The sequence below is a fragment of the Scomber japonicus genome, chromosome 20, assembly GCF_027409825.1.
Source record: "Scomber japonicus isolate fScoJap1 chromosome 20, fScoJap1.pri, whole genome shotgun sequence".
Lineage (NCBI taxonomy): Eukaryota > Metazoa > Chordata > Actinopteri > Scombriformes > Scombridae > Scomber > Scomber japonicus.
Window position 1 is genome coordinate 5,839,751 of NC_070597.1, and position 22,623 is coordinate 5,862,373.

At 41.7% G+C, this 22,623-nt stretch overlaps 1 protein-coding gene across 1 annotated transcript in view; it reads right to left on the reverse strand.

The window, feature by feature from the left end:
• Positions 1-856: 856 nt before the first annotated feature.
• etv4 (ETS variant transcription factor 4) overlaps positions 857-22,623 on the reverse strand; it is a 34,738-nt gene continuing 12,971 nt past the window's right edge. Inside the window, exons 5-12 of the mRNA XM_053341721.1 lie at positions 14,492-14,621; positions 13,571-13,753; positions 12,924-13,375; positions 9,583-9,651; positions 8,786-8,833; positions 6,972-7,144; positions 4,491-4,592; positions 857-1,403 (exon numbers count right to left, since the gene is read on the reverse strand). Of these exons, the coding sequence (XP_053197696.1) occupies positions 1,176-1,403; positions 4,491-4,592; positions 6,972-7,144; positions 8,786-8,833; positions 9,583-9,651; positions 12,924-13,375; positions 13,571-13,753; positions 14,492-14,621 (1,385 nt within the window). The 3' untranslated portion in view covers positions 857-1,175. The remainder of the gene's footprint in view (positions 1,404-4,490; positions 4,593-6,971; positions 7,145-8,785; positions 8,834-9,582; positions 9,652-12,923; positions 13,376-13,570; positions 13,754-14,491; positions 14,622-22,623) is intronic.

The following is a 22,623-nucleotide window of genomic DNA, read 5'->3' on the forward strand; positions in this document are numbered from 1 at the left end:
TTTCTTCCTTACATCTGTCCTTCCTCCCTTTCTTCCTTCCATCTGTCCTTCCTCCCTTTCTTCCTTCTGTCCTTCCTCCCTTCTGTCCTTCTATCTGTCCTTCCTTCCTCCCTTCCTTCCTTCCTTCCTTCCTTCCTTCCTTCCATCTGTCCTTCCTCCCTTTCTTCCTTCTGTCCTTCTATCTGTCCTTCCTTCCTCCCTTCCTCCCTTTCTTCCTTCCATCTGTCCTTCCTCCCTTTCTTCCTTCCATCTGTCCTTCCTCCCTTTCTTCCTTCTGTCCTTCCTTGCATCTGTCCTTCCTTCCTCCCTTCCTTCCTTCCATCTGTCCTTCCTCCCTTACTTCCTTCTGTCCTTCCTCCCTTCATTCCTTTCATCTATCCTTCCTCCCTTTCTTCCTTCCATCTGTCCTTCCTCTCTTTCTTCCTTCTGTCCTTCCTTGCATCTGTCCTTCCTCCCTTCCTTCCTTCCTCCCTTCCTTTCTTCCATCTGTCCTTCCTCCCTTACTTCCTTCTGTCCTTCCTCCCTTCCTTCCATCTGTCCTTCCTCCCTTCCTTTTATCCTTCCTTTCTTCCTTCCTCCCTTTCTTCCTTCCATCTGTCCTTCCTCCCTTTCTTCCTTCTGTCCTTCCTTGCATCTGTCCTTCCTCCCTTCCTTCCTTCCATCTGTCCTTCCTACCTTTCTTCCCTCCTTCCTTCCTTTCTTTCTTTCCATCTTTTTAATGATCCGGCCCACATGAGATGAAATTGGTCTGTATGTGACCCTTGAATGAAAATGAGTTTGACACCCCTGGGTTACATAAAGGAAGTTAAAACATAACTGTAAAATATCAACTAGAAAGAATAGTCTGGACTTCATGTTGGGTATTATTATGGGTATTTATTAAGCAATCTCTTCAACCACAGTCATGTTTATGGATTGAGTAGGCCTCAGATGTGAGAGGAATGCAGCTCTTAAAAACAAAACAAAAAAAACAAAAAATCCCTAATGAGATTAATTTAAAACAAAACAAAAAAAAACACCATAGCCTTATATACAAGTGGATGGGGCGGGCATGTGCAAGAGGTGCATGGGGACTCGGGGGAGTGTGTATGATGATGGGTTGGTATAACAGGAAGATTTCTGAAGGTGGGGAAGGGGTTAGGTAAGTAAGAGAGAGAAGGGGGGCTGGCTTTTTTTTAGTACATGTAGCCTTTGGAGTAGGGCTGGGGGCCCATGTTTTGGGGGGTTTGATCTGTGGTGTAGGGCACTCCCTCATCCAGGTGGGACAGGGGCACCGTGTCCTCCTCGTTGACGTAGCGCTCAAACTCGGCTTTCAGGCTGGGCCGCTGATTGTCGGGGAAGGCCAGGGAGATGAGGGCCTCGGGCTCACACACAAACTTGTAAACGTAGCGCTCCCCTGCCACCTGTCGAGAGAAGAAGAAGAAGAAGAAGAAGAAGAGGGGTGAGTCATATGGGTCAGTGGGGTTGTTTTGTCAAATTTAAAAGGGTTAAAAAGTGAAAATAAACTTATGTATAACTTTCACACATTCTTTTTTTGTGGACCCAGCATCAAATGTCTGCTTTTAATCCATTTTGAGAGAATATTATATTAGAGGATTATGGTAAAAATGTCTAAGTGGTGTAACCATAAAAACTTTGTACCAAATAATTCAACTTATTTAAACACTACATTCTCAATAAAACAGCATATCAACTAGTTTGGCATGATCTTACATTATAACTTTTATATTAAATAAAGCTAATGGAATACTATTGTTCTAAATATTACATTTAATCTGGGTAACCATGGAGACCAGGAAACACTTATATCATTTTAAATGAAGTAATTATTAGTATAAGTCCACTTAAATACACTGTAGGTGATAAAATATTTAATATTTATCATTATTTTGTGGTTACACCATTTGACATTTTCAGGAGCATTCAGTCTTACTTTTTAAATATATTTTTGAACTGCTAATCCTGCCATCCCTTATTTGTCAGACTCTTATAAGAATGGATATTTTCTTAGGGCCTGATGAACTACCAAGTTAATTCAACATAGCCTGGATATTTGTTCGTTAGCTGGCTTTATTGAACCTGAAACATCGGCCGTCCAGATAATCAGTATTATGAAGCTCAGTCATGTCTGGGTTTTCCTATCCAGCTACGAGCGACATCATCATAACCATGAATGGATAGCAAAAATGATATTAAACTAAAATGAAATGTAAAAAGAAAAAGATGTAGAAACACTAGAAATAATATATTAATATTAAAAGCAGACTTGGGCTTTGAATGTTTTGCTATTTAGTTGGATGATGAAGAAACCATCACAATATTGTCACATAAAAATACTTAATAGTAAGTACATTTATAATCATGGGGGCCAATTAACAGCATGTGGATTTTTTTTTTAAATAAAATGCAATTTTTTATTTTCATTTTCAATTATCACACAGTAGTCTCATGTTATTCTGAGCTGCAGTGATGTAAAAATCATCCACACTGTCAGCCGTCATAATAAACTTTGCATAATTAAGATGCAGCTGAACTCATCATTATATTATGTTAAGTTTATTGCTCTTTTTGTAATTGAGGATTTTTTCCAGTGATCTGATGAGCCAGAAGTCTGAAGTCAACTTCCTCCAGACTGTGCAGCATAAGTTGCTATGGTAACGCACCACAGATAAGAAGTCTAACCTAACCCCAAACCCTTCCTCATAGTGCTAGCTCCAGGTGTGCAGACTTGTCAGTTGTTTATTTAGGTCATACAGGTGCACAGATCTTCCTGTCTGTCTCTGCCTGGCCCCTCGTCTTCCTCGTCTTTATCTGTCCACCCAATCAGAGACATCATGTGCTTTCTCCCTGTCTAGATCTCATCCAGTAAACGATCAAATCTGCATCACAAAAATGCAGTGACCCAATTATCATGTGACGTATGAGACTCAGCTGTGATTGGTAGGGATTTAGTAGGATTGAGTAGCCATTAGCCATTAGAGACAAATATGCAACTCCAGCCATTGCAACCTAGTTTAGCTCATTCTGCTCTACTGACTATGTGCCACAGATACATAGTTGTTTTTTTTATTACATATCCTGATGGTGATTATAGGAGTATAAATAATATCAGCTTATATAAATCACTGACATATACAACATCCTGACACCTGGTGATGAAAGGTTTAGGTTGAAGGAGAATAAAATGTGAACCAGTTTCTAAAAAAAAGAACCTTTTAACCCTCATGTCGTCCTCCCGGGTCAAATTAACCCCATCTCTTTTGACTGTTCCTTCCTTCCTCCCTTCCTTCTCTCCTAAATTCCTTCCTCTTTTCGTCCTTACACCTTTCCTTCCTTCCTTCCTTCCTCCTTCCCTCCCTCCTTACTCCTTTCCTTTCCTTCCTTCCTTCCATCCTTCTTCTCTCCTTCCTTCCTCCCTCCCTCCTTTCCTTCCTTCCTTCCTTTCTTTCTTCCTCTTTTCGTCCTTACTCCTTTCCTTCCTTCCTTCCTTCCTTCCTTCCTTCTTCTTTTCCTCCTTCCCTCCCTCCTTACTCCTTTCCTTTCCTTCCTTTCCTTCCTTCCTTCCTTCCGTCCTCTTTTCCTCCTTACTCATTTCCTTCCTTCCTTCTGTCCTTCCTTGACCTGAGGACAACAGGAGGGTTAAGTTGATGGCTTTATTAATACTTTATATTTAATCAAATGATGCTTTATAGGTCAGTTATAAGATCTGTTTGGGTTGCCAGTCTGATGTTTATCCTCCTCGAGCATAGTTTAGTTTGTCTTTTCATCTTGCTCTTTGATTCATCATGGCCACTCCTTCAAAGTTTGCCCATTTATTCATTCTGGGAAATAGCTGCAGTGCATCTGGAATACAGTCTTTATATATTAACAACATACTTAACAACAACACTTCTTATTATGAAAGCTCTAATGTAGCATGCTAGAGGAAGATAAACATCCCATCCCCAAAAAGTTGTTCTTATTAATGGCTTTCAACTGATCTGTAAAGCCATTAGTTATAACCTGTAAATCTTTTATAAAGGGTGGTGCTATAAAGTGATGTTGAAAATATATTGAAGGAAACTTTAGGAAAACATTTTTACGTTTAACCCTCGTCTCGTCCTCCCGCCGGGTCAAATTGACCCCATCCTCTTTCTTTCCTTCCTTCCTTCCCTCCCTCTTTCTTTGCTCCCTCCTCCTTCCATCCTTGCTTCCTTCCCTCCTTACTCCTTTCCTTCCTCCCTCCCTGCTTACTCCTTTCCTTTCCTTCCTTCCTTCCTTCCTCCTTTCCTTCCTCCCTCCCTTATCTCCTAAATTCCTTCCTCTTTTCATCCTTACTCCTTTCTTTCTTTCCTTCCTTCCTTCCTTCCTTCCTTCCTTCCTTCCTTTCTTCCTTCCTCTTTTCCTCCTTACTCCTTTCCTTCCTTCCTCCTATCCTTCCTTGACCTGAGGACAACAGGAGGGTTAAAAAGGATTGTAATGTCTGGATTGTAGTAGGTGATGTTTTGTACCTTCTGCATGATTCCCTTCTCGTAATAATAGCGCAGAGAGCGACTGAGCTTGTCGTAGTTCATGGCTGGACGGTTCTTCTGCATGCCCCACAGCCTGGCGACCTGCGGAGAGAGGGAGAACGAGGAGAGGCAGAGGAAGAGGAGAAGACAGAAGGAGAAAAAAAAGGAAGAGAAAAAAAAGGAAATGTCTGTGGTTACATGTCTGATATAGTTCAGTTTCCTTGAGGTTCATTCAAAGGTGAGTTGGTACTTGCATGCTCTTACAGGGCTTATAAGACTATAGCCTTCCTCATATGACACGTCAACAGATGAGAATCGTTTGTGTCAGCGCTTTTTGTGTGTGTGTGTGTGTGTGTTTTTTTTCTTCCCTCTTCCTAGAGTTCATATTCCAAAAATCATAATCAGACACAGTTGGGGTTATTTTGTAACGCTTTGACCACTAGGGGTCCTCGGTGACAAGTCGAAAGTCCTCTCTCTGCTCTTTAACTCAGCAGCCTTAACATGCCAAGACCAGAGCCAGTCCCCACATGTGGATTCACTTCCTTTTTATGTAACCCATTACCACTTGAATGCAACCAGAGTCCCACAGTGTTCGCAGTGAAATAGGAGTCATGGCTGCTTGTCAGAGGAAGGCCATGAAATACAGTCCCAACCCAAAATTGAACTCCCAGCTGATGAGGGGAACACTAACTCTGATAGAAAATTAGTGTCTCGCAAAACCTCACGCAGGCAAATGGGAAGTGGGAAGTAAATCAAATCATTTGGCAACTTTGAATGAACATTATGTTGACAAACATCATCTCGGATATTGAGGAAACCGTAAAGCTGGGAGGGGAACGATGGAGGGGAGGGGAGGGAGGGAGGGAGGGAAGGGAGACGCTGAGATTCATGACTCAGGAAGAGACAGGTTGTATCCCACAGTGGCCATCTACCCAGCAGTCCCGTTTGATCTCTGAGTGTGCTCTCAGCCCTAATTGCTCTTGTAAAACTCTTACCTCATTCATTTTTAATGTACAGTAAAAAGATAATGGAAAACACAGTGCAGGCCTAACCCGTATTAGGACTCACCTAAATGGACGCTTGTCTGATGCGTCCAATCAAGCTGCAGTCTTAAACATCGCAGAAAACGTCTGGACTACAGAAATGTGAGGAGGTGAGAGAGAGAACGAGGGGCGTGTGTGTGTGTGTGTGTGTTTGTGTGTGTGTGTGTGTGTGTGTGTGTGTGTGTGTGTGTGTTGGGAGGATTCTGCGATAGCACTCGTCCTTCATTTATCAATCCACTGTTGCATGTGTTGAATAATGAATGCAGGGAGACTAATGGAGGATGGATCACAAAATAGACCTATAAGGGGAAAGTGGCCAAATCTCACTTCTAATCACTCTAATCTATGTAGCGCCTGAAACCCCCCCCCCCCCCCCGCTAACATGAATTCATTCCGAGAATAACTTCTGTGCTGTCCTTATCAGATTTATATTAACATGGTGATCTCTATCAACACTTTGCTATCAGTGGAGAAGGCCATACAGTCATATGAGTTATAAATAACGTTGGTATAGCCCTTTAATCTAAACATTTAAAGTGATATTACTGAAAGAGGTCCATTTGTTTTACTGTAAACTCCATTTTTCTTCCTTTTTTGGTGTAATGCAACAAGACACCATCTTAAATAGAGCTGCAGTTAATGATTATTTTCATTATTAATTATTCTGTGTACTTTCTTGATTAACTCATATGTGGTTTGGTTTGTAAAATGTTCAAAAATGGTGAAAAAAATCAACCACTCTTTGCCAAAATCCAAGATGATGTCATCAAATGTCCACAACCCAAAATTATTCAATTCAAAATAGAAAATATTCACATTTGAGGAGTCATAGAAATCAGAGAATTTGGGTATTTTTTCTTTAAAAATGAGCCAAAACTATGAATCGATTATCAGAATAGTTTGTCAATCATTACTGTATTAATCAACTCATTTTTAGCAGCTCTTATTATTAACTCTGACCACAATGCATATGTGGTGTAAGATGACAGTCAGAAAGTCAAAATTTCTCAACTCACAAATGCAAATTAAGTATTTGGTCAAGGAATTATGTTCTAAGTTGTTCATTTCTTATCTTAAAATGTGTTTTTGTGATTTAAAAGTATATTCACAAATCATAAAGAGAGGTACTGTACGGTATTTTATAATGACTTTGGCCTATTACACTAGTTTTGAGGCTCCAGTAAATAATAATTGTGTTTTATCCTGTGCTCAGTTAACCCTTCAGTCTATCTACAGTGAAAAATCTGCTGTTAACAGACATAATACTGCATAAAATAAAATGACTCTTTAAAGTATCATAATTAAACAAGTCATTTCTGTAGTAAGGCATCTCTACATCTGTTATAAGGAGACTTGAATGAGTTGTTCCCTCTACTAAAGAAGAGGAAAAAACAAACACTTATTGATTAGAAGTAAGCTAGTCTCAGATGTAACGTACCTCTTCGGGTTCGATGAGTTTGAATTCCATGCCACGGCCGGTCCAGGCGATGAAGTGGGCATTGCCCGGGTCGTCCAGCAGGGCCACCAGGAACTGCCAGAGCTGCAAAGAGCCACGGCGCTGGTAAGGTGTGCCCTCGCGAAAAACACCACCCCCTTCCTGTTTCACCTCACCTGGAAGAGGAGCAAAGAAACATAAGGTCAGTGTGTTCATCTTTATTTACATACGTGGGGTTTTTTGTGTGTATTACAATAAGGTCAAAGGTCACTGATTCAAACATATATTGTACATTTGCTTCCCCCCCCCCCTACTAACTAAGCTGGTGACATTTGATCCATTTTTCCAACCATGCGTAAAGATTTAATCAATAAATTAAAGGTCTAATGGTTTTTATATTGCACGTACAAACAAGGAAAGTTTGACTAATAACAGCCGGGGCAAGCACATCAGCAAGTCACCTTATCTTGATGTTTCATGTTTGCATACTGACGTAAACCGAATCAAACGCCTATTAACGACAGCTTATCAAATCCACCGCTTAAAAAAGAAACCGTGCTGAGCTGAGACAGAAATAGGAACTTTAGACTACGGGTCTGTTGGAAACCTCATACTTTCCTACTACTCGTACTAACTCTGACGTCATTTGAAGTATGTAGTGTGTTTCAACTGCGTAGTATGTGATTTAGAGTATGTGAGAAGTTCCTGGATGGTTTACTAGATTCTCCAGAAATGCAGAGTATGCATCAAGAGCTGACTACTCACACTCAGATTACCCAAGATGCAACACAACTTCTGATAAAAACCCAAAATACAAACGTCACAGATCAACACCTCAGTGGTTTCAAGTTAGCTACAGCGAGGGCTTTCAAAATAAAAGCACCAATTCTATCGTTATGTTTTACCTAATAATAAAAGGTAACGGGTGTTTTATTTTATGAAAATGACAGGAAGTGCGTTACAAATAAAAAAAATGAAATCAGCTTCAGCCTGATGATTTCAGCTCGGGTAGGAACCAAATGCATTGTGGGTTATCGTGTAGTTTACTACAGTGTAAACGGTCTGCTTACTATCTGGTCGTGTAGTGTGTAGTATGGAAGTATGTAGTATGAGGTTTTGAACACAGCCACAGATGTAAAAAAGAGAGGTAATCTAAAGCATGCATAGATATCAAACTAAAGAAATAAATAAAAAAAGCCTACTGATAATTGGTGAGGCAATATAGGTAAGTGGATTCGTGTTTGACTGTGGTTGTTTACCGGTTATTGGATATGTCGTACACAAGTGTGGGAACACGAGAAGGTCAGCTAAGTTACTGGTTTTGTGTCTTGGAGGATTTGCACACTTCACCGGTTCAACCAGTGCTGACACCCTAAGGCTCTCCACTCAATCTCCTTTAGCGTCAATCACCAACACCCAACAACACCATGGGAAACTGTTTCTGTCTGTTCTCACCGTGACAGAGGAGCCCCCGCATCGTGTGCACGGGAGAAACCGAATCCACTATGTAAGACTTTGAGTACACAAAAGACTCATGTACCTCTTACACAAGGAACTCTGACGTCTCGTATATAAGATGAGATGATAGTCAGGTATCGAGATTGAAGTGCGTGGTTGGCTAGTGTTTCTCTCTCTTTGCTCGCTGCTATTTAACTAACACCTATACGACTGGTGTGTGTGTGTGTGTGTGTGTGTGTGTGTGTGTGTGTGTGTGTGTGTGTGTGTGTGTGTGTGTGTGTGTGTGTGTGTGTGTGTGTGTGTGTGTGTGTGTGTGTGTGTGTGTGTGTGTGTGTGAGAGAATGATTACAGGTACTCACCCTCGAACTTTTCGGGAACCACGCGGGAGTCATTTTCAAACAGATAGCCTGAGAAACAAAGAGGGAGACTGTGTTAGAGTTTTAAGGGGTCTTGATCTCAGAGCACTAAGGTTGTTCATTTTGGGATCTGTGCCAAGCTTTTGAATGCCATCCCCCAAAAAAACAAAAAAACACAAGGATCCACTCACGCATGAATAATGTTAAGCTAATAAGTGTGTACTCGTCTTTTACAAAAGCTAGACTAGAACACTTCACTTCAACAAGGGAGAGGATTTCATAGAGGAGACATCTGAAAGGGACTTGGATCTTTGCTCCCAATTTCAGGGCCTGTTAGCTTATTTATAACATCCTTTTAGCCCCTTTTTAAGAGTCATTCTGGGGCTCCTATGCTGAGTGTAATTAGTGAATGAATATTACAATTAGCCCAAATGGTTTAACAAACAATGGAAGTGAATGGGGAGGATTGTTGTTCATTTCTGCTGGGGGAAAACCGTGTGCTTTTTTCCAGGAGTAATGTTTATTCAGGGATTCTTGAGGCAGGGGTGAGGCGAGAGTCTCTGCCAATGGAAACATAGACACAACGCTGGTTAGCCAATGGAAACACGGACACTCTACGCCGGTTAGCCAATGACCGCAGAGCTCCAGCCAGTAAATGCTCAACGTAGATAAAGCAGTGGAGAAGGAGAAGATTGGGTGCATGCATGTGCAGTACACTGACATTAGTGTGAGTCGTTCTACTGGATTACAGCTTCTAAGATTTTCACAATTCCCAAAACTAATAATGCAAAACTGATTACCTTCATTGCTATGCTGGGGGTTTGGGTAGCCCTCGTTGTGGTGGTACATAGAAGGACATCCAGGCACATCTGCAACAGAAAGACAAATAGTTGATGGTTAAAATATGTGTTTAGTCCATCTGTATACTCATTGTCTGCAGAAATAGCTTCCTAATTTACCCAAGAACACAAACAGAGCCCAAATGATGCCCAAAATATGTCAACCATCAATTTAAATGGCAGAATGGATAATGGCTTAACTTTTAAAGAAGAGTCACTTTGGTGTGAATCTGATCAGTGTGAGTGAGCTCAAACTTATTGCTTACTAAGCCAAAAAATCAGCTCCGAAAAAAAGTGACTGTATTATATGGATATTTTGTATGAACACCCCCTCGGACATTGCAAGGACAAACGCTGCATTTATCATATCACTTCTCTTGTCTCTGGTGGTATTTTTAGGCCATGAGCAAGCACCTTCACCAGCCTTGTGGTACAGTATACAGTGTCTGCACTTTGTCTGGGCACATCATTGACTGACTCAAATAACTGCATTCACTGAAATAGATTTATATATTCCTCCTCATAAACCTTGGAGCAAAAAAAAAAAAAAAAAAAAAATTCTCTGCAAGTCGGGACACTTGTAAAGAGCATTTAACGTCTTGTAATGAACTCTGCAATCAAAGGGGTGTTGCTAAGGGTTTTGTGTTCCGTTTCCTGTGACTGCTCTGTTCACCTTTGTGTGTGTTGTTTGTGTCTTTTCTTCGGCTGTCTGTACAAACACAAAAGGTGTTGTATATGTGTTTGTTTGGTCTGTTATAATAGTGTCTGTCACCCACACGAACGAGACAAGTGAGAGCATAAAAACTAAAAAAGGTGCAGCTCTCTCTCTCTCTCTCTCTCGCCTCTCTCGCCTCTGGCTCTGGCCGTGACTCACTCCCAGGGAATGCAGCTGCAGCACTGTGACTGTGATAAGATGCCATTGGGGAAAATCAAACCCTCCATTCTGGGGCAGGAGCACTCGATCATACTGTAAATAATACGTCTGCCTGCAATGGCAAGCTCCCACCCGGGAGTGATGGGTAGATTGGGTGTGAGTGCACCGGGGTTAATTGTTGTACTGAGTGGCATGACCATTTGTGTCTTTCATGCAAAACAATAGCAGTGATTAAGCGGTGGAATGACAATTTGTATGTGAAACCTGGAGTCTCGTTCTCAAGCCTGCTTTTAAAATGAGATCGTAGACTTGTGGCATTTGCAGCCATTGTTCACATTGTACATATTTAAAGAAAACACTGGTGTTGTTTTCTTTTGCTTGTCATTTATTTCAATGCACCTCTTTTTATAGGCTCCGTTACCATTGTCCCTTGACATGACTGTGATCTTCCTATTCTGGACAGGATTTTTCTTTCAGTTACATAACAAAAAATTAACAGCAAATAAAAAACTCTTACTCAACTTCATAAACTGTATTACAGTAATACCGCTGATTTATAATGTGCTTGTATGTGTTTGTGTGTGTACATGTATATAAAAATACATATAAACACATATATTATGTTTTAATTACATTTTTTTTTTAGTATTATTGTCTATTGTTCTTAGTTGTTTTTAAGCCTGATCAGCACTTTGGTCATCTGCAATTGTTTTAAATGTGCTATATAAATAAAATGAATTTCCTTTAACACAAAATACTCAATTTAAGAAACAATATTTTCATTAACAGACACAATTTAATCTGGTATCTCCTGACTAATCCCATTAAACATTTACATTTACAATATCTGTTTCATACACACATTTCTCTGCACTGGTCATTGAGTAGCTCTGCACAAACACCCCCCCCCCCCCCACCGCCCCATCCTCCAGATTCAGCTGGTTAGACTAAAGCATCCAGACTTCACCCTGCACTACCTGTATTGTATAACTGTCTAGCTGTGCGACAAAAAAGTACGATAATCTTTGATCTTTTATTTGCGCTCGGCCTCTGCAGTTGGTCAAACTCATATCTGAGACACTTCTAAGGAAACTCCACCAATTTCAACTCCCTGCACCTCCCAGCAGTTATCCACAGAAAAACATCCTTTTGTACTTTTTCTCTTTCTCTCTCAAGGCTGTGCTATTGCTTTGCTATCCGGTGCAAGTGTAAAAACATGGTGAGTGAAAAGAAATAGGTTGCTTTTATTATGCATAAGAAAGTATGCTGGTTTCAGCGCTAGGAGGCTTTCTTTATAGTCATCCACAGTGCATGTATGACCTGCGGGGATCTAAACAAAAAAGCTTTTCTACTTTCAATCCTATAGCAGCTTTAACACAAGTGAATGAGGACACAGTGTATGTGAAGTGTTATATTTCTCACTCCTTGTTTTTAAATTCAGAGAGAGGCAAGTAGAAGAGCTGGTTTCTATGTTCTCCACTGTACTGGTGGGGCTTGTTGTTAAAGAGCCTGAGCTGGCCACCCCACCCCACCCCGTACCCCCCATCACCCCCCCACTCCTACCACTCCCTCCCCTCACCCAAAGCACAGCCAGTGAGAGGTTCGGGTTACTGCGGCCACGCTCATTTTTCCATTATGAGTTCATCTGCCTGCAGAAAAAGGAAGCCGCTGGTGCAACCTGAAACCCCGGAGCACTCCACCAGGGACTCTAGTCTTTCCAGTGCCCTCCATTTTCTCAATGAAATTCCTCTGCCTCTCTCTCGCTCTCTCTCTCTCTGCCTCTCCCTCTCTCTCTCTCTCTCTCTCTCTCACTGAGCGGTGTAGGGAGGGAGGGTAAAGAAGGAGGGAGGAGTGTAGCTGCAGCAGAAAAAAAAACAACTTTTTTTTTCTTTTCTTTGCAAAGTGTCAGAGAGTTGAAAGGAGGAGTTTTGGAGGAGGCAGGGAGGGAGTTGGGTAGGAGTCTAGATACAGTGAAGAAGTTTGTTTGCCTTTTGGACATTTTGTTCTTGAGTTAGCTATGCACACTGGGGAGGGTTTGCCTTCAAAGGGACTTTTTCTTGAGGCGGATTAAAATGTCAAATAACCCTTGAGTAATTGTAGTGTAAATTCCCAGGTACATACTGTATTAGTCACACTCTATTCAATGCTATTATTACATTTTTATGAAAGTTAATGTTCAATTGTACATATTTCTCTGTCCTTTTCATTCAATTACAATTCAAAAGATACCATGAAGTCTACTTAGTTGTACAATTAAATCTTCAGTAACCTTGATAATTCATTTAATATCCTCCTATAGTGCTGAAACATAGTGCAGCAGCATATTTCACTCACTTTATATAAAAACTATATTCTAATTCAGAAGTCATGACAAAACTGCCTTTATCTGCATCACCATTTTTGTCAATAGCTGCTCTGTATCACTCACCAGGTTCGTAGGTGTAGTCTGTGGGCTCCTGCTTGACCATCATGTGGGCCGGTGGGAACCTGTGTTGGTGCGGGTGTGAATGTGGATGTGGATGTGGGTGTGGGTGAGGGTGAGGGTGGGAGTGAGGTCCGTGCACGTGCCCTTGTCCCTGTCCGGTCCCGTGCGCGGGCCCTGCCATGTGAGCCGCCCGCTCATACAACGGGTCCAGGTATTCTTGCTTAAAGCTCTGCTGCAAATAGGGCATGCAGGGGTCAGAGTGCTGCCTGTGATAACCCCCAGCACCGCCACCACCACCACTGCCGCCACCTCCGCCCCCAGGCCCTCCACCCCCGCCTCCACCGGCTCCACTGCTGCCATGTCCCGCAGGGGCAGATGGCATGCGTTGAAAGGCTTGTCCTGGTGGGGGAAACTGGGGGCACATGGGGTCTCCTGAAGGGCCCTGATACCTGGAACTGAGAAATATGATAGAGCAGCTTATTTCAGGATCTCATACTCAATGCAATATGCACCTAATAATAATATTCTTATATTTATAATGTTTTTAATGGTTATAAAATATCTGCTTTTCAGGATCACTGTTGAATTATTTCCACATTTGTGAAATATCATGCATGTGTGGTCATATCAAAACTTTTGTGGTGTGTCACCTTGCGTTGATGGGGTAACTGTTGCTAGGCAGTGGCTGGGAGGTGGCAGCAGGGTTCATGTAGCCAGCATCGGGCCGTCCGGCAGTGGCAGGTTTTGGGGAGTAATGCTGCTGCATGGGAGACATGGGTGTCCCTGGGCATGAGCTCTTGGCTCCTCCTGCAGCCCTTTTTTGCTCATAGGCACTGAAAAAAAACCCATGAACACACTCTTGAGGACACGCATCCATGTATAAAAACACATTACAACATAGCTGAGCTGGGGAGGAGCGCTAGTTTTACTACCTTTTTTCCAGTCAATACAACAAACAGAGCTAATGGGAGTTTTTTGTGCAAAGGGTTTAGTGGTCAATATGTGGTTAGTGCTAGCAGTGCTGACTTATGCATGACAGCTGACCACTGCTGGGGTTTTCATCATGTTATTACTACCATTGGACAATGATAGCTGTTGTTACTGAGAGAAGCAAAAATAAAGACAACACTGTCTCTTCTACTCCGCCCTTTTGTAATGTTGGATGTCAGTAAATATGCAGAGACAATAAATCAGTTTATGTATCATTGCTTTAATTGAATTTGAACAATGATCTGAATAAGAAGCCTACAGGAATTAGGAGGAGGAAATGCTCTTCTTTGCTCTTATCTAGAAATTTAAAAATGAGAGACTTTATATGAGGAAACACTGTGATTGGTAAAGTCTTATTCTCAATTTCCATCCATTTGTTTCCATCCCTCTGAAACTTGCTGATGTGTGGAGTAACCAGACACCAAAACTATCTCTATGGGCTAGATACCACTAAGGGTAGGTGAGATAATGTTTTTATTTGAGAAAACTGATTCTTTAATCCATAAAACACATAAAAACAATGAGGTTAAGAGACTGTGAGACAGGTCAGATCACTTTTTAGGAGTAAATTGTGAAGATACCTGGCATAAAGGCACTGCTCTCCACTTGGGTAGCTGAAGGTCTGCTTGTGGCTACAGGACTGGCTGGGGTCGGAGCCCGGGCTTTGCGGTTCCTTCTTGATAGTGACTGGAGGGCTGTGAAATGCCACCGCTACAACAAGACAGTAAACAGAAAACAGAGATAAGAGTTGGCACACATAAACACAACTGAACTTTGTATATTCTCTTCTCTCATTCAGCCCTGCCCCGATACTACTGTTGTTAACCTCAAAGGCAAATGCAAATACTTCTGTCTGCACAGGAATCTCTTTTACGTGCCAGCCAAAATGCTTAAGTGACTGTCAACTGCAAAACACAGGGCAGCAGACAGACACGTATAAACACACACTTGAAGACACATTGAGAAATTCATACACACAAAAAAACACACACGCTCACACACGACTACATTCCAGCAGTCATTTAGAAGCCCAAAGTGTCCTCGCCCACTTTTCTTCACTCTTCCAGACACAACAGCAGCCAAAACTTCCTCTGTCAAAGTCAAGCTTAAAGCTAAACAACTCTACGGGCCAGAGAGATGTCTTAGGACTGATGAAAGCAAATGTCACACCTCTGTTAGAACAGCATATACACTGAATCTGTGTCTCAGCATTCTTTCCTATTGGTATCCAGATGTTAGCCGCGGCTTGTACTTTGTTTTTTTGCTTTTGAGTGAAGCTGATGAAATAAAAAGGTGGTGTGTGTAAGGGTGTGTGTGTGATAACCTGATAATGCCAGCCTTTCCAACCAACCCCAAAATATTTAGCTACTTTATGCCATTTGAGGTTTCCCCACAGGCATCCACTCGATCTCTTAACACACCAAACTGTCTATCAAGCTGGACTGCTGGAGGGGACCTTTGCCTTGACGGCCACAGAAACCACCCAAAGTGGAGCTTCAAACTGTGCCGAGGGCTTGTGTTTATTATGTGAGGGGAGGTTTTCACCCGGAGAACTGTACAGGATGTTTTTCTGGTCCCGACAGGGTAAACAGCAGCAGCTGTGCACTTCCAGCTGGGGAGGCCTGTATTTATGTGTGCGCATGTGTGCATGAGTGCGAGAGCATGCACTCGTGTGTGCGTAATTGTAATCTTGGCGAATCTGCATCTATGTGCGTGCTTGTGAACATGTGTCTGTGTATGCCTGAAAGTGTGTGTGTCTCTGTGTGTCTGCAGTGGGTGTGGAGCTGACGGAGCAGGCCACACTGAAAGCTCAGCCCAGGTAATTACATGCTGTCGTCCATTCACAAAAAAGGAGGAGAAAAGATGTCTGACTGACTCTATAAGGCCAGAAACGACTCCCCCACCGAGGCAGTGGATAGAAAGTGAAAAAATGAAGGAGTGAAATAAAAGCCTTGAGAATCTGCTGCTGCTCTGTCACTCAGGATTTCCTCTGGGTTTGGGGTTGTTGGTCGGACAAAACAAGCAAATTTAAGACATTGCTTCTGGGAAATTGTGGTAATTGTGACAAGCACTTTTCTGATATTTCATAGACTCAATATTATATGTGAGGGAAATAATCATACAGTTTCAATTTCAAATAGAAATCTTAATATGTATTGGCAATAGATCCCCAATCATTGGTGGGTCGTCATTCATGAAAATCTATGTAGTTTTGTGTGATTGTGGCATTGTACCAAAAATGAAAGTGACATCTTCCAATGATTCATACTAGTTTAAACTCGTTGGCCTTCAACTGAGAGTGGGAACATGCATAGTGAAGTGAAAAAAAGGATAATCTAACAATGAAACAGTGCTGCTCATCATAACAACCGTCCTATTTTTGGTCTGTACTCACTCTCCCATGGCACCCAGGCAGGTGAGGAAGTGTTGGCTTTAGCAAAGGATCAACAGGATTAGCGAGCATTTACCCAGATTTCCCAGACAGACACGATGGGATTCCTGCCTCCTCTAAGTCGCCGACAGCTCGTCTGCTAGTACACAGAGGGTGGCACATGACTGCCGCTCTAATAATACTAGTGTATTTGTCTATTGACATTCCCCCCTTTCTCGGCCATGGCCATGAACTGCAAACAATCCTCAGAGAGTGTACACAAGTCCACTCACAATGGAGCCAAGTAGAGCCACTAATGCGATTGGCAGGAATATTGCCCTTGATGTGGCTGTCGGTTTATGAGGATGTTCAATTTCAAACAGACCGGCCTGGGAATGGCGTCAGCTGTAGTATGTGTGTGTGTGTGTGTGTGCGTAAGAGCTTTTTTTTTGTGTGTGTGAACTCTCTGGCATATTAATTAATCCAGTAAATGAGCATCTGACAGCTTTCTGTGTTTGTGTAGCTGCCTGTGATTGTGATTGCTATTTGTTGCCTTGCGCACGTTTCCAATTAGACCGAGCCGATTGATGTTCCGGTTAACACATTCACTAACAGGGAATATACTAATTTATAAACCCTATGGATCAAACCAAGCAGAAAATAGAAAACATAATACATTTTATTTAAGACTCCGAGAACAGTGCCAGGCTTTGATGCCAATTTGACATAGTGGCCAACCTATGTAACTACAACATCGCCCAAAAAAGACTCTTTCTCATAGACTTACATTGTGAAAGAGACGTCTGTAAACCAGTGAATACATTTCTTAGAAACAACCCCTGCAAAATGACCAAGCATAATTGAATCCATTTGGTCCGATCACATTCAGAAAGTGTAGAAGACCCACACGATTTAATTGTTTTAACTGGAAGTTAACACTCTGGGTCCATACAGCATGCGCAGTAGGCTATGTTATCATAGTGGCTTTATTGGCTTCATGGCTTCACTGAGCAAATTTCATGGGAATGAACGGCTGCCCTGCCTCCAACGCTGCATCCAGTTCTCTTTAAACAGCCATGATTTGATCCTGATTGGAACATGTGCAAAGCAGTAATTTCGTCACAGTTTTTGTAACTAATAAAATTTAAACAAAACTAATCATCTAGATCCATCACCTCTGTTAGGCTTGGGCTAAATTGCTAATGTCAGCATGCTAATATGTTCACAATGACAATGCGAACATGCTGAAGTAGTATATAATGTAACTATAATGTACTATAAGGTAACTGATCACAAACCATTGGGTAAATTACAACCTTCACCTGAAATCACCAAACTTTTTACAATTCATCCTAAGGGCAACACTAATGTTTGGACCCAATTTCATGGTAATCTGTCTAACCATTGTTGGGACATTTCACACAAAATCAGACTATGTCATCCCAATGGTGGCGCTAAATGAAAAGTCAGAGGATCACCAAAGATATTAGGATTCATTCTCTGTGGACCATGAACGTCTGTACAAAATTTCATAGCGATCCATCCATCCAATGGTTGCTGAGATATTTTGAGTCTGGACGGAAGTTGTGGACGGAAAAATTGCCATCTTCAGAGCCACGCCATAAGCTTGAGAAGCTAAAAACATAATTCTGGAATAAATCCAACACCCAATTCCAAGAATAGTCCTTAAATTAAAACAAACTCTGGTCTCCACCAACTACTACTGTAAATCTTCCTGTCCAAATGATGTCAAATTTGTACCTAAAGTTTATAAAGGTAGTGGCAGTCTTGTAAACGGATCCAGGGAGAATGATGTTCTTCTCATTCCCCTCTCTTCCTGCTTTTATTTGGGGCAGTGTGACCTCCTCTCACTGCTTTGTTAAATGTTACATCACCCTCTCGCAGAGATCCTCATATTTCAGAGTTTCTTTTCTGCAAGAGGGAAGTTGGGGGGGTGGGGGGGAGGAGGGGTCGGTTCATGAACTTGGGTACATACCGTGAAGTCCTGAAAGGTGTTTAGAACTGCAAAGACAGATACAGTACACAATAGTGGTTGCCTTTTAAAGCGGAGAATTTTTGAGATAACGCAGAAGTGTGTAGAGCAAAGTATATGTATATATGAATATCTGTGCCAGCACGCGCCTGTGGACGGAGTGTATGCGTTATCTCCTTCAGCGCTGGGCGGACTGTGGCACATTCCCAGAACCCCCTAACCTGATAAGGTCAAAGGATTCTCCCTCACTTCCCTATTTGTCTTATCTCCTCCTTCCTTATTTTGTTGTATTCTTGTACCCGTCTCCCATTCACACCCTAGTCTAAGCGCTAACGTATCGAGATGACCCCCAGCTAAAGGCAGGGTGGAGACGGACTTTTACATATGTAAATGTTGGCTCTTAGAGGGGGAGGATGCAGGGTGAAAGGTGATGGTCATGGTTGAGTGCTTTAGGAAGTAGAGGGATCATTACATAGGGGGGGTCCCATTGAGCAGACACTCACCACAAACAAATCGCAAGAGCAGGGATGGCACCCCCACACACACATTCACACACATTCACACACACACACACCACACTCTTCTCTACACAATGGGCCCCTTAGCTCAGCCGTATAGGAACACGTTGGGAAACACTATTGGATTCCTGTGGGATTCCTAAAAAAACACAAATACTGACAGATACCTTGAGCAAACAGATGTAGTTTGCACATGTATAAAGATGGTTTATTAGACTATAGTATTATGATCTTGATAAATCATATTTAAATCCTACATTTTGTAGCCTTTAAGCAACTAAAATAAAAGAGAGGAAGCCAGGAGATAAAACTTAAGTGTATAGTAATGAAAACGTTTTAATATCACTATTGAATGAGTTGTGTCAGGCGGGTTGACAAGACCTCGCTATGAACTCCCCCATCTTACTTTAGACACTGTATCTCCTACCATTAAAGGCCCTGGTGTAGGGAAATCCAATCTGAAGTCAGGAGTGGATCTGGAGAGTCTTACATTGAATGTTTATGTGCGACTTGGCCAAGTCTTAAGCCTCTGGAAGTCTGCAGCACACGACAGCCTCGCTCACAATAACTCATTGGACATCAGCCCCAGTGTCAAACAGGGTGACTGGATCTTGCTAAACCGAGGAACATGTGAGCGTAACATAAATACACACTTAATAGGTCCAATCATACAAATAAGATTCAAGTCTTTCGCTTAACTCCATCTCGGGGATATCTGGAGATCTGGTTCATATCTCCCATGATATGTATTGTACATTTTGCGGTGTGAGCGGCACGTGGCCCCTGGTATACTGTCCAGACACTCTGAAAGCAAGCTGGAAAATGCGTGATAGGCTACACCTGGCTCTCCCCACTCTTGGGCAAATGATCCCTTATGTGTTGATGGATCAATAAAAACACTGATGCCAATTATGCCACAATGGTTTTAAAGCCTAAAAAGGAAGTTATTGATTCACACGGGTTGCAAATGACATGAGTGGCTTTGCTGAATTCATGACTCCATTGTGGTGAGAGGGAGGCGTAATAGAGAAAAGCGAAGAGTGTAATTTAAAAATATTTGACTGTCAACACATGCATTTTAAGTTAGATGTAACCTATACTTTAATGGTCATTTTAAAGTCGTGCACGCAATGTTTTGCTTTCTCGGATCGAGTTTGGGTGCAGTCGTTTTTGAGCTTTTTTATGTGAACTATATATGAAAACGAAAAGCTGAGCACAGAGTGAAGTTAAGAAAAATGTTGAAAGGTTTATGATACAGTAGTAGTAGTTGTATAATGCCTTAATTTTGTACCTTTTTATGCTGATTTAAAAACATTGGCATATATAGTCCACACATAATACCCAAAAATTGTAGACAGTATTCAGGGAATGTAATGAGGATATGCAGCATCTAAATCGTGTTTTTGCAGTCTTGTTGTCCTTTTAAACTGATTTGTTACCTGACACTACACCAAAAATGAGCATGATTACTACTCTGTTAAGCTTCTGTGATCTAGCTAACAAAAACTTGATTATTAGTTTAAAAAAAAATCCTACTATGAGATTGGTGAATCAAAATTTTGACTATAAGAATCAACTAGTGAGAAACCAGTTAATATATCAACTTTTAGCTAAGGCTAAGCTAAGGCTAGCCACCAGCTAGTTTAATCTTTCAGCTGTTGCTATGATGTAAAGTGCAGTAAGTGTGATGAAAGTTTCTATAAATGAGACTGCCAAGACTGAGCGAATAAAGCTGCCCCCTTCATCTAATATTTTAGCTGATTTGTTGCCTGAAACTACACCAAATTGTCAGAGTCGAAGCCTAAAATGAGCATGATTACTACTCTGTGAAGCGTCTGTGATCTAGCTAACAAAAAACATAATTATTAGTTAAAAAAAAAAATCCTACTACAATGTTGGTGAATCAAAATTAGAATTTTTTGACTATAGGAAACGACTAGTAAGAAACTAGTTAGCTAAGGCTAGCGATTGCAATCTCACCAGCTAGTTTAGTCTTTCAGCTGTTGCTATGATGTAAAGTGCAGTAAGCGTGATGGAAGTTTCTATAAATGAGATTGCCAAGACTGAGCGAATAAAGCTGCCTCCTTCATCTAATAATTTAGCTTGTAGGGTTAGAGTTGGGTTAGGGTTAGGGTAAGGGCTAGGGCTAGGGTTAGGGCTAGGGCTAGGGCTAGGGCTAGGGTTAGGGTAAGGGCTAGGGCTAGGGCTAGGGTTAGGGTTAGGGTTAGGGCTAGGGTTAGGGTTATATATAAACATAATTCTTTACCAGTAAACAAAGTACCCATTACATCATTTTTAAAGACATTACAAAACAAATGTTAAAAATGCTGACTCTGGTCCTTACTCTTCATGACCAAATATGTTTTTGCTGTATTTTGGCTTGGTAGGTTATAGTTCAATGGAAAAAAATCTGCGCAAGAGAGTGAGAGAAATAGAGAGTAAGAGAGGGAAGGGAAATGAGGCGATACAATACAATCCAGACCGTTACGACTGCACAGTCTATCCAGTCATTCCACTGGTGCATGGAAACATGTGCTGGACATGTGTGTGCACTTCTCAGGTCACTGCACAATCAGGAAGACAGAGACACAGAGAGAGAGAGAGAGAAAAGAGAAGAGAAGAACAGCCTGGCCAACACAACAAACTCATCCTTGTGTCTGAGAGCCAAAAGGCCCAAGAGTGGCTTCAGTATCTGTCTGCTTAGGGAGCTCAGGAGTGTTGGATCCATTAGTGTCCGCTCTATCTGATTTACATGTTGTCCTCTCTCATCTGATAATGCTTCAGGATCCTTGAATATTTAAAGCATGGTTTTCAGATACCTGCCAAACAAGCCTAACGAGATTGATTGAAAGTTCAGTGGTATCTGGGAGACAGATGATTGGTTCAGACAGCAATAGGCACCCTCCTGACAAATGATTTTTTTTTCTCCGTTGGCCGTTAAAACGTTTAATGTTGTGTTGGCTAACAGGATGTCGATCTGACTGACACCCATCATGAGAAAGGCAGTAGCAACAGTACATTTCTGCAAACATCAAACTTTCACTTCCCCTTTGTCAACTGGAAATAGATTGCAGTGTTTGTCTGAAGGAGTGGGAATGTACTTGTCAGAACATGTGGTCTCTTTTTCTCAGAAAGCTCCCTGAACTGTTGGCCTTGCATCTTCTCAATGAACTGGATATCAATCAGCATTATGGGAGATCAGTCATGGACAAAGAGTCTAGTATCCTAGATTACCCTTGCACTTGTTAACAGTGTAGTGAATAATTGCTTTTTTCTTGTTAGTCAGAGGAGACAGCTTCAGTAAGGGTGTGATTGACGGGAACAAGAAATTCTGGCTTTGAGGGTAGGAAAGAAAAATCCTCCTGGTACAAGTAGGAGTTTACAGTATATTTATAGAGTCCTGACACTGTATAAGGGAAAGAAACACTCCAAATTTAATAAACCTAATATTTTCCACGACCTCCGGGATCACAAATTTATCGGTGAATGTTCTGACATCTCACGTTTTCCCTGTTGTCCACTTCACTTTCAATTGTGCCGCGTTGGCTTTTTATAAATGGCCATTGACCAGTCATAAATCTCACTGCCCCATTGCTGTTTAGTGGACCCGATACAATACATCCCTGTCCCAGGACATGTGCGGGGAGAGGGACATCCCGTCACAGGCGAGGGGTGGATATAATTAATCTGGCACAATATTGACTCCTCACTCTCAATCCCTCAGCCCCCAATATAGCTGTCCCCTCTTAATGTTTAATGTAGCGATCGATCCTCCCCCCACACTGTTACTGAAATGATATAATGAGCTCCCGCTGCTCACCAGGGTATCGT